Raw genomic sequence first — 12,880 nt, 5'->3', positions numbered from 1 at the left:
CCAATTTCAGAATCAATAAAATAGTTGCCTTAATTTAAATATTACAAGATTTAATGTTTAAACAACTTCTAAAAATATCCTTTAGCATATACTATGCATTACTTTTAATCAATATTAGAGAATGAGCAGTAATATTTTAAATTTTAGAAAATACTCCATGGCAATTCAAAACCTTTTATCTCAACAATTCTTTGGTGCTGTAAGTAAAATCTTATGTCAGATAAAAGAACATTGAAAATGAAAAGTTGTTTAAAATGAATTGCCCATAGACATCAGAATTATCTTTGTGGCAGAGTTTTATGAACTACTTAAGGGAAAAACACTATCTTGTCCATGTACTAATAAACACTATATTTCATACAACTTACTCTAACATGGCAATATATACCTATGGCCAATCATTTATTAAATGGCTACTATGTGCCACCCAGGCACTGATCTAAGTGCTGGGGATCCAACAGAAGTGGAAGTCCCTGTGCCCCCCTCAAGGAGGGCATGCAATCAGGGAAAACAAAAACAATATAAAACAGCTACGGAAAATCATGAAAAGTCCCCTGTGACAGCTGAAAGCAACACTCATTTCATGTACCTATCTGTAAATTAACTACCACACAAACTACTTATTCTGTTAAGATTAGGCAAACCAGTCATTCAGTCATCATTCAACAAGAATTCACTAATATGTCTAAGTTTCAGGCAGACTCTGTGTAAAGCTCTAGGGATTCCAAAGTCCAACAACATTCCCTGCCCTCACAGAGTCCATAGTCTCATAAGAGACAAGTGAACTGTGTAGAAACAGGATATATACAAGGCAAATTGGAGGGAATCTCAAAGGGAAAGCATTAGTAATTAAGGTCTATAGAGAAAGGCTTCTTGCAGGTGATATTTGGCTAAGATTTGAAGGAAGCTGAAGAAAGCAAGGGACAGCAGAGAGTTGGGTGGTATCTAGGGAAAGAAAACAAATCCCTCAGTAGGTTTATGAGAGTAGGGTGTAAGAAAAGAATGGAAAGGTAGGAGGAAGGCAGGCTTTAAAAGCCAAAAAGAGGATTATATATTTGATCCTGGAGATGATCAGGAGCCACAGGAGTTTTAATGGTGTGTGCGTGCGAGAGAGAGAGAGAGAGAGAGAGAGAGAGAGAGAGAGGGGGGGGGGGGGGGGGGGGGAAGAGGAGGGAGAGAGAGAGAGAGAGGGATGGTCAGACCTGCAATTTTAGGAAGATCACTGTGGCAAACTGAGTGGAAAATGAATTGCAGTGTAGATAGAAAAGGCAGGAAGACCAACCACGAAGACCAACTATTAGACTGATGATCCAGGTTTGAGATAAGGGTCTGTATTAGGGAAGCAAATGTTGTGAAGGTACAAATCTTGGACACAGAGTGTAACAGATTTGCAAGCCTAAGTGATTAGGAGAATAGTGGTACCCTAAACAGTAGTAAGGAAGTTTGAAAGTTTGGGGGGTGAAGGGGGTGGGAAGAGGAAAGAAGACAATGAATTCAGTCTTGGAGATGTTGAATTTAAATGTCTACAGGACCATTAGTTCAGAAAAACCGGACAGCAGTCTTCCAGAACCTAGGTATATATATAGACCAACAACTCACACCATACACCAAGATATGCTGCAAATGGATAAATGGTTTAGACATAGAAAGTGGCATCCTAAACAGAATAAGAGGAAGCAAAAAGTTACCTGTTAGAGCTATGGATAGAAAAAGTTTATAACCCGACAAGATAATTCAAGAAAGGTAAAATGGCCAATTTTGCTCACATAAAAAGATTTTTGCACAAAAACCAATTCAACTAGAATTAGAAGAGAAACAGGCAAAAATCTGCAGTAAGTTACTCTGATAAAGTCTCATTCTAAGATATATAGATATCTATGTATATGATAGATATCTATCATGTATAGATATCTGTATCTATAATAAATATCTACAGATATATCTTGCTATCTGGAACTGAGTCAAATCTCTAAGAATAAGAACCATTCCCCCAATTGGGGCTATCAAAAAATATGATGAACAGTAAGTTTTCAGAAGAAGAAATCCAGGCTACCAAACGCCATTAAAAAAAAAAACCCAAACAAGCTAACACTCTAAATTATTATTAAAGAAATGGAAATTAAAAATAATGGATTTTCCCATGCAACTGGCTAAGCTGACAAAAAAAGGAAAATGACGTGTTAGAAGGCAAAACAGGTACACCAATGTACTGTAGGTATAGCTGCCAACTGGTCTGGTCATTCTGGAGAGCAAATTATCTATGCCCATCATTATTAAACCATGTGATAATGCATCTTCTGACCCAGCCATACCTTCACCATGTCTATATCATAAAGAGATCAAAGAAAGAGGAAAAGGAAACACACATACAAAAATATCTACAGCAGCTCTTTGTATGGGTGGCAAAGAAATGGACCGATCAATTGGAGAAAAGCTCACCAAAGTAATTGTATGTGATTTAGTGTGACATAATTATGCTTAAGAAATCAGGAACAAAATCAGTTTCAGAGAAACCTGGGAAAATTCAGATGAATACAATGTGAAGTGAGCAAAAACCAGGACAAAACTGTGAAAGATTTAAAAATGCTGATCAATGCAGCTAAGACTGGACCTGGAAGGACCAACTACTGCTGAGCCTAAGTATTATTGAGGGGACCTCTGCTGGAGTAAACTGATGGAACCTACTGTGCACATGGGGTGTGGGAGGATGGGACACGCAGCCTGAGTAAGAAAAATTGTGCCACTGACATCTCCACCTCTTCCTGTGACCAGGTGAAGGAGGAAATCGGAGGGGGAAAGAATCTGAGTATTTAGAAACGAGGATTGTGTTGTCCTTCGTTCTGCAAGAGGACTATGACATCAGGGAAATTATGACATGACTTGCAGTTGACTTTGATTTGAGTGAGGGAGGGCTGTGCAAAGTCCCCAGCCTCACTCTCTCCTCCAGAGCCATCTGGGTCCAGTGGCCTGATATTCACCAGGATGACTGGAGATGGCCCAGGATGCATTGGGAGACCCTGGCCCTTTCAGGCTAAGGTCTTTTCAGGTAGTCTGTTTGAGCGAGGTTAACGCCTGTTCAGTGAATAGGACTCTTTAAGAAGTTAATCAAGGGATGACCCCTTCAATCAAAACTGAAAAAAAAAAAATCAAACTGGGAGGGGAAGACCCACACGGTTCCTGGCTGAAAGAGAAACAGTATTTACATTCACAGTGCTGGGAGGGCAGGGACCTATTGTCCAATCTATGAGCTCCAGAGTGAATTGGGTTTAAGGCTTTGTTTTTGATAAAGAAATCTAGCCAGTAAACCCAGGAGGGATGAAGAGGAAGGCAAGGTTCTCAGCTGAAAGTGGAGGCAGGTGGAGCCATGGAAGTTTTGAGGATGGATTAAAAAAAAAAAAACACCTTGGAAAAACTGTTGTGACTAAAAGGGATAATGAATGGATGCCAAGATGTAAAAGCACTACCTTGCTGCAAGGAGGGCCCAGGTGGGATTTAACAAATTTGTAGTGGACTCAGTTAGCAACATGTAAGTACAAAGAAAGGCAGTGAATAGCAGCAGTAATTCAAAACTGAGGATGACCAAAGACAAAATCTGCTATCCATTTCCTGACAGAGTCGTGATAGACTCAGCTTGCAGACTGAGACATAAATATTTTGTAGGTATAGCCAAAGAAGGAATTTGTTTTGCATAACAACACATTTTTATTACAAGGGCTTTTTCTTTTTTTTTCATGGGGGTGAAGGCATTTTGATCACTTGGAAAAATTTAATTTTATAAGAATCTACAGGAAATCCAAGTGGAGATGTCCAATATACAATTTTAGATTAGATTAGAGGGAGAGAGGAATAGATTGTATAGAGATCATGGCCTAGATGCTAGCTGAACCCAAAGGAGCTGATCAAGTTAGATAATATAGAAAAGAACAAGAACATACCCTCTGGGGAACCCACCAGTTAATAGGAATGACCTGAATGAAGATCTTGCAAAGGTGATTGAAGCAGTCAGACAGGTAGGAGAATCAGGGTATCTAATATCTAAAAAACCTAGCCAAGAAAGTATCTGAGAAATTATGTCAAAGAATAGCCTCAAAGCTTGTAGGGAAGACAAGGAGGATGAAAATTGAGAAAATGCCATTAGAATGGCACTTAAATGATTAATAACCTTGCAGAGAGCTTTTTCAGTTGAATGATGACTCAGAAGCCAGACTGCATGCAGAGTTACGAGAAGAAAGGAAAGGGAGGCACTAATTGTGGATGGCCTTCAATGAACTTAGCCACACACACAAAACGATAGCAGGGATGGTTGGATGGATGAAGTGAGGGTTTTATGATAGGAGGCTTGAAGAGCGAAGAAAAAGGTTTGGAGAAAAAAATGCTGTGGTGAGAAGAATAATCAGTGGATTAGAGAGGTGTAAAAAGGATTGTCTCAGGGTAGTAAGGCCCCAGCTGAGGTTACATACACAAGAGGTATCCGTCTTCCTCCTTCTTTCCTTTCACCCCATCCCTAGACCCAGGCTGAGCAGATCCCCGGGGACAATCAACTTGGATGAGATAAATCACCAACAATTTCTTCTGGTGAGATGAAGGACCTCAAGGTCTTAACATCTACCTCTGCATCTACCCTCCCTGCTAGGGTCCTCTAGTCCTTACCACACTGCCTACCTGCCTAGCCTCCAGGCTCACCAGACATCTGACACCATCACCTGATCTAGAGATATAACCTAAGGATCCCCTGGGCCTTTCGACCCTGCCCCCCAACAGCCAAACTTTCATTTTTATGTTGTTTCTCCCAATTAGAACTTGACTTCCTGGAGAGCAGAGACAACCCGGTTTTTTCCTATTTGTTATCCCCGGCCCTTAGCATATCTTAAATAACAGATGCTTAATGGTCTATCATTTCATTCACACACATTTGGTACTAAGTAAAATGGCCATTATTCTGATCCTTTACAAGGTAACTATTAGTGTCTCTATTAACACAAGAGTAAAAAGGACAGAATTCTTTATCTGAAACTCAATTACTAGAGATAGAAATAACATTAGAAGCACAGAGAACATTTCAACATATGAAAAGTGAAGCCATAGCACTAAAATATCATTAAATTTTAAACAAATTAAACACAAAATGCACTGGAGGAAAATAATGTATTTTAGAAATGGTCAATTTGTTGTTTTGCTTGACCATACTTATTTGTCATAAGGGTGGATTTTATGGAGGTAAGTAGATGTTGCTGGTGACACTGGCTTTAAAAAAACCCCCATTAATAAATCATTTATAATGGAGAAAATGTAACACGCAGATATGGAACATAATAACTAACCATATAGCAAGTATGCAGGGCCCCAGTTTACTCACTTTTAAAATGTGGCCAATAATCCTTAAACTAAATTGGTTTATCTGATCAAATGAGATCATCTTGAAGTTTTCTGTAAATCCTATAGTATGATACAAGTAGAGATCAGACTGGAAAGGACAAGGGGCAGGCAGACCCATCCTTCTGCTACCTATTTATAAAGTGAAAAAGGACTGGCTTCTATGAGATACAAAACCCCATCTCTTCTTATTTATTAGGGCAGGAAGCAGCAGGAAGGAGAATGGTGGCCCCTCAACATAGGAATGAAATGGACAGAGGGTAGGAATGCCAAATTCTTCACAGATCTGTGCAGAGCAAATACAGCACCCCTCCCCCCCAACTGATGCCACTTGGCTTTAACAGTTAAGGTTAAAGTTGATACTTTAACCTTTTTTTTTGAACAACTATTTTTAAAAGCAAAAAACTCCCTCATATAAATTGTTCACTCCCAGAACTCATTTATCAAGCCACCGGATGTACAATTCCATTCGTGTCAGCTTGACCTTTGATAAAGCACTATCTACCTTTAAAGTATGTAGTATTCATTAATACCTTCTAAAAGAATCCCTCTTTTTTTGTCATCGATCCCCTTTGGCAACCTGCTGAAGACTACAGACCCCTTCTTGAAATATTCTTAAGTTCATAAAAATGCATAGAAATAAAAGGAAACCAATTCATTATGTTGAAATAGTTATTAGTTTTTTAAAATGTTTTTAACACAAATGTGGATAACCCTTTTTGGAGAAGTCCTATTCTGGAGTGATTACAAGGTGGAGTGGAAAAGTCCCGATAATACATGACCAGCCTCAATAGGAACTTTCCTGCTTCTTCAGTTAGTTTCATAGTAAAAATGGTACTCTTAAAACTTGCAAATATATATATATATATATATATATATATATATATATACACCCAATAAATACATTTGCAAGGTTCATTAATATGCATAAAAGACTTTTAAAATGGTTTGATCCATACAACAATCTTGTACATTTAAAGTTAAGTACATAAAGAGGTACTTCCTGTCCCCATTTTACAGATGAGGAAACTGAGGCTCAGAAAAGACACAGCTATTAAGTATCTGGAGGAAGGATAAATTTTAGTACATAATAAAGCAACTTCAATTGAGGACTTAAGGAAGTATTTTTACACCTCAAATTAAATTGCAACTTACAAGTTTTTACTTAAAAAGATCAATCTTGAGTCTCTCAAGTTACAAATCTTAACCATTTGGTTTCAATTTTTGTACTATGAACAAATCTGTTAGAATCACTTCATGAAGCAACTAAAAATGCAAACCGTCATCGTTTAAGATGACTACCTATAAGACATGGATTGATGTGGAACATTAATTATTGGGAAACTGTTCTCTCCTTTGTGACAGGTACATGAACTAAGATTGATGAGAATTTAGTGATAGCTCCTAAATACGATACCTGAAAGGTATTCAATTAAAAATTTAGCACTTATGTCTTTTTATGATCAGGAGCTATTCATTTAAGTTCTCTGGGTTCTCAATCTGCAAAATTAATACTTGTACTACCTACCTTATAGGTAGGTAATGAGAAATAAAAATATTAGGAATAGAAGGTAAGACAAATAGACTAATATATTTATTTTACTCTTTAATTTCTTGGAATTTAACAGTACATTCAAGCAGGGCACTATGTAGTGGGTGGGAAAAGCACACGACAGAAGACTGGTTAAATACTGGCTGTCATGCGTAAGTCACAAGGGTTTCAGCATTTCAAAAATACATTTATCGCCTGTTTCTTGGATAGTTATGAACAAAGTCAATTATAAAATGTAATGCAAAAATTTATAAATGACATGACTAGGGAGCCTAAGTTTAATGCTGCTGCAACGGCTTAGCAAAAGCATTAAGGTGGGTACATAGTGTTTATTAATAACTACGTCTTCCTCCACTATGCCTAATTTTTGGTGGTGAATATGCTAAAGGTGATGAATACAAACAAAACTTTAAAAAAATACATACAATCTTTACCATAACAGCTATCTAGGCTACCACAATGAGCTATGTCAATTCTTACGTTATATTTTCTGAATAGTAAATTAAGCTATAATATTTTAAGGCTAATTTTACCAATTAATCATATTTTCTGGATTTCTGATCTCATTGACAAATTATAGCTGAAATCTCAAGTCCTTATATGTATAAATGTATATGCGTGTATGTGTACATATTAAAAAAAAAATTTAATGGAGTTAATTAACGAGGGCTTCAAATTTCATGCTACCAACCTTGGCATTATTTTCCTTAGAAAGGACACCATGGAAACTTCTCCCTACATAAGCACAAGTATAGTATGACCTAACTTTCAACCTCTTCCTAAGCAAAATGTATCTTCTGGCAATAGTTAAATGTTAAAAACCCTCAACTAATAAAAGGATACTTATAGAATTTTTCTTTTCAAAAAATTATCAGGGTTAAGTTCTAAGGTTATTTTCTAGAGTTTCCCCAGATGTAGTGTAATACTCAGGGTTAAATTAACCCCCTCACACTTATCCTTGGCTTTTAAAACCCCTCCCTCCTTACTACAACCCAGGCAGGTAGGTAGTGTAGTAGTAGTAGTAGTAGTAGTAGTAGTAGTAGTAGCAGCAGCAGCAGCAGCAGCAGCAGCAGCAGCAGCAGCAGCAGCACTATCATTCCCATTTTACAGACAAGAAAAACAAAATAAAGTGAAGTTAATGGACCAAGCTGATTACAGAAGAGCTGGAGTTGGGATTTCAAAGTCCAGTATTCTACTATAGATGCTCGAATCATATTTTTCCATTTGCGCATTCCACAATACTTTAAACGGTTATAGTCTGGAAAATAAATTTGAGGCTATGGACAAAAGTTTTCATCTTGTATTTTCTTCTTCCACTTCTCCTCATGCTTCATAATTCATCGTCAGTCCTTTCTAGCTAACCAATTTTGATAAAATTATGGGGAAAAAAGTTTCATCTCTCCTAAAATACCTTACAGAAGCTTCTGACAATGACATTCCCTACCAGCAAATAGCCCTAAAAACCACCTTGGGGAAATAACTGTTCAGGGCAAATATAAACATTGCATTTTTCTTTCCAGCTGCCACCACAAATTAATGAAATGTACTTAAGTTTAAATGAAATACATGTAGTCCCCTTCTCCATTTCCCACGTGGTGGTCCAAGATGCAGTTAAATGTATGGAAAAAAGATGCACACTATCATTTCCTATAGAAAACAGAGTCCCACACTTTCTAGATCCATTTTAAAAACACTGAACTTTTGCAGTTAAAATAATTAAATTAGATGTGGTATTTCATTTAAACAGAAAAATTCAAAACCATAGCCACAGAAGTTTTGCCTTTAGATACGGAGAATCGAGATCCTTCCGTTACAAGTTAGGTTCTCCCCATTCTTAAGTGAATTAACTCCTACTCTGTAAACACTAACTCTACGCCCACGGGCAATCCCGAGCTCAGATCGCCCGGCCCCCAGAAGAAGGTACCGCCAGCCTCTCAGTCTTCGGCGGGCTCACTCAACCAAAGTGACCCCAGTTGGACCCGTCCGTTCCCCGGGTCCGTACAAAGATTTCCAAGACACAAAGGCCAGATGGAGGGGAAGGGCCCCCGTGGTCGGGGGCGAAAATCGCAGCCCCGAAAGGCCGAGGATGCAGGGGTCCCGAGACAGGCTCCGCTAATCCAAACCCCCCCCCACCCCCCCAGCACAGGGGGCGGGTGGGGGAGGCGCGGAGGGGACGCCCAGCAGGCCCCTGCTCCGGCCGAGTCTCACGGACGGACAGCCGAGGCCTTCACAAAAATAGCCCAGACTCCGAAACATCTGAGACCAGGCTTAGGCCGGATGACGGACGGGCGACAGCTGGGGGGAGGGGAAAAGATGAGGGGGGGGTGTTTCCTATCGATCTTATAACCTCCCGGCCTAGGCGGGGGCGGGGCGGGAGTATAAAACAAGGCGGGGGGAGGGGGAGTGGGGGGGGGGGAGAAAAGGTTAGCTGGAGATGGAGAACGGACGGTATGGGGGGGTGGTTATTTTTTGGGGGGGGTGGATTCCTGCACTTCCAGGCCTGACCACGTTTCCCCGCCTGCCCAAACCTCCTTGCCTTTCTTTTGCCCCCCCCATTAAGCCCCCAAACCCCACAAATAGCGTCTAGAGTATTTGAAGCGACAAAACACCCAAAATAAGGGCCACCCCCCCCCACACCCCCGGGAGACATTCCGGAGATCTCCAAGCGCGGGCAAGCGCCTCCGGGCGGGTCCCGGGCCCTACGCCCCCACTTCTCGGAGCGGTAGGGCGAGGCCCCGCGAAGGGCCCGAGAGGCCAGCCCAAGGTCACCGGGCCGCGGGCGCCGCCGCCGCCGGGGCATCCCCGCCCCCTCGGCGGGCCTATGATGGCACAATCCCCGGGTATCCCGGGCCCGCCCCACCCCAGCCTGGCGCAGCGCAGCGCCCGGAGGCCCCTGGCTGGCCCACGGCGGATTCAGAGTTTAACGGAGCCGGGGCCCGAGACCGTTAAACCGCGGCCGCCGGCAGCGCCAGGAGGCAGGGCCCGGCCCGGGCCGCCCGCCTGCCCGCCCGCACCCCAAGCCTGGGCCGCCCACCCCCGGGGCCGCCCCTTCCGACTCCGGCCCCGGCCCCGGGCCTGGCCTCGCGTCCACCCTCCCCCCGCCGCCGCCCCCTTCCCCGCCCAGTTCAGGCCTCGGCCCCAGCCCCGGCCCGGCTACCTTGTAGAAAGCCCCGTTGGAGCCGCGAACCTCCACCGTCAGCTCCGCCATGTTGGAACCGCAAGGGCCGCCGGGAACGGGTTCTAGAAACTTTCCAACCAGAGGGGAGGAGGGGGGAGGGGCGTGGAGGAGGTGGGGTGTGGGGCGGGGGGGGGAAGGCAGGGCGGGGACTGGGGATCCCCCGCCCCGCACCCCGGGGTCTCGCCGCGCCGCTGCGCCGCCGCGCCGCCGCGCCGCCGCCCCCCCCCCCGGACGCGCCCGCCCTCCCGCCGCCCAGCCGGATCCCTCCGCCCGCCGGGTCTCAGCACGCCGCGGCCGCAGCGTGACCCGCCGGCTGCCTCCGCCCGCCCGCTGCAGCCTGCGAGCCTGAGAGCCAGCCAGCCGGGAAGCGCCGCAGGGGCCTGGGGGCGGGGCCAGCCTGGAGCGGGTGGGGGAGGGGAGAGGGGAGGGGCGCCCCCTGCTCCGCCCCGCCCCCCGCCGCTACCGCCGCCGCGCCGCCGCTGCCGCTGCTTCGCCGCCTTCCCCTCCCCTCCCCTCCCGCCACTCTGCCCCGCCCGGGTCATTCTTTGGCCAGCCGCCCCACCCCCACTTGGCCCAGAACTTGACCCCCCCCTTCCCCGGGGGTTCGAATCGCCCGTCCCCCCTCCCCCACCCAGTCGGGCCACTTTCCTGCCCCGGAGGGGCTTCCATTCCTCGTGGGGGGCTGAGCCCCTCCGCGCCCGTAGACGAGCATCTACAGTTGGGTCAGGGAAGTGAGGCCCATTAGATAAGGGGTCCTACCTGTGGGGCTCCCACCCCGAGAGCGCTGGAAGGCGATTTCCGGGCATCCGAGAACACCGGTAATGACCATTTTCAAAATGTTTCTATATAATCGGTTTCCTCTATAAACTATGTCTTGTGCACACCAAAACACTGTTCAGAGAAGGGGTCCGTCGGCTTCGGAATGCCACAGGGGCGCAAGGAACCGCCACATGGGCGAGACCCCCGGAGTTAAAGGCCCAAGACCCCGCCCGCCCTCCCCAAGGAGGCTCTTCAATCCCCCCCGGACCATTTCTGTCTGCTGGAGTAGGGTGCAGACCCTGGGCCTCGGACTGCTTTCACCCTCCAGCACCTCACCTGCCCTTCCATCTCCCCTGGTAGAACTCGAGAGCTAGGACTGCGCAGTACAGTAGGGTTGGTATTCCCGACTCTTAGCTCGCAAAAGCTTTATGTACCTAGCAATGTAGAAATCCACATTTATTAAGAACCTACTGTGTGCTAGACCTTGCAGACGCGAAGCCCAAAATGAAGAACTAGGATGTAGTTTACAGATGCAGAGCAGTCCCAGCTCCCCAACTTTAAGTCTTTGAGGGTTGCCTGGGGAACACTGAGAGGTGAAGGGGATTCAGTTTCATAGCTGGTGCCCCCTCAAACAACAGGCCCCAACCCCCTTCCCACACCTGCTGGCGTTCAAGCTGTTTCAAGGGCACCCAGAAGAGTCAGAGAATCTCGGCCTTGGAGCGGTGCTGATGGCATACCCTTGACCTGATAGAAAACATCTCTCTCCTTTTTGGAACAGTCAGCTTACATGCAACAGAAAGCCTTCCCCATCCCAGGCACCATGTAGAGTAAGCCCAAGGGAACAAAAATTGTTTTGTTTTGTTCTAAAGTGGTAGAACCTTACCTCTCAGGGAGGTTGTGGTCTTTGAGATACCTACTTAGGTAGGGGTGGGGAGCCTGTGGCTTCCTAGGTCATTTGACCAAGTCCAGGTTTTAGAGCACCTTCTAGGTCCTCAAGTGAAGCCCTTTGACTGAATCCAAACTTCACAGAACAAATCCCCTTAATAAAAGCATTTGTTCTGTAAAACTTGAACTCAAGTCAAAAGGCTACACTTAGGACTTATAAGGCCACATGTGACCTTAAGGCCACAGGTTCCCCACTTACATGACTTACATGAAATCAATGGGGGGAAAATCTGTGTTTCCATTTCTCCTTTTTACTCTGGACAAAGGAAAAGGATCATTTTTGTCACTCTTGCACTTTCTATCCCAGAAGTTTCTCACTAGGCCAGGGACAGGTGGATTGACTTGAATTGTAATGGATAAGTAGATTAAACAAGATAGTAAACATAAATTTTAGGAAGGAAAACTTGAGGTTGAAGTGGTGAAAACCCTCATCTAGCAAAAAGAAAAATTCAAAAAATATGAACTGAGTGGCTTAATAAAAGTGGTAACTGGGGCTCATTCTGTGTAATGAAAAACTTTCTATGGAAATTAAACCTCCTGAGCCAGGCTACCTTAATTTAGGATAACCTAAAATTGACATAAAGATTTTGTTTCATTTCTGTTGTTGAAGATTTTATTGTTCTTGTATTAAGTGAGATGATAAGCATTTTTAAAGTCATATATTTTTTCTTTTAAATCAGTGAATAAATATTCATCTCATAAAGAAGGCATCCCAAAATGAGGTGGCGGAAGGCAGAGCTAGGAAGTGGCAAGGCTGAGATAGATTCAAATCAAGCTTTTCTGTCTCTAAGTATTGGGCAAATTGTTCTATAAGAATGGAACCCAAGCATTTAAATACATGACTTCATTCTCACTAGAGCCTGGTGAGGGAGGTGCTATTATCCCATTTTACAGGAAACAATATCAGGGAGGTTGTGACTTCCCCAAGAGTAAGCAGCACAGCTTTCAGGTGTCAGAAGGCAGGCTTGTGAATCTAAGTTGGCCCAAAGCCAAAGTCCTTTCCATTCTAGACACTAGAAGACCTTGAAGACCCTTCCATCTCTTATCTAAACCTATGAGTCTAAGCCCCATGC

The 12,880-nt window shown here is 44.1% G+C and overlaps 1 protein-coding gene across 4 annotated transcripts in view; it reads right to left on the bottom strand.

The window, feature by feature from the left end:
• FXR1 (FMR1 autosomal homolog 1) overlaps nucleotides 1–10,324 on the bottom strand; it is a 62,968-nt gene extending 52,644 nt beyond the window's left edge. For 2 of the 4 annotated variants that reach the window (XM_036758058.1, XM_036758059.1), the window contains exon 1: nucleotides 10,083–10,320. In XM_036758058.1, coding sequence (XP_036613953.1) covers nucleotides 10,083–10,133 — 51 coding nt within the window. In that variant the 5' untranslated portion in view covers nucleotides 10,134–10,320. Of the gene's footprint in view, nucleotides 1–10,082 lie in introns of all 4 variants that reach the window. The other 2 variants (XM_036758060.1, XM_036758061.1) reach the window with 2 other exon arrangements.
• Between the last annotated feature and the right edge of the window lie 2,556 nt (nucleotides 10,325–12,880).

The sequence above is a fragment of the Trichosurus vulpecula genome, chromosome 4 (assembly GCF_011100635.1).
Source record: "Trichosurus vulpecula isolate mTriVul1 chromosome 4, mTriVul1.pri, whole genome shotgun sequence".
Taxonomy (NCBI): Eukaryota; Metazoa; Chordata; class Mammalia; order Diprotodontia; family Phalangeridae; genus Trichosurus; species Trichosurus vulpecula.
Note: the sequence above shows the minus strand (reverse complement) of the source record. Positions and strands in the feature narration are given on the sequence as shown.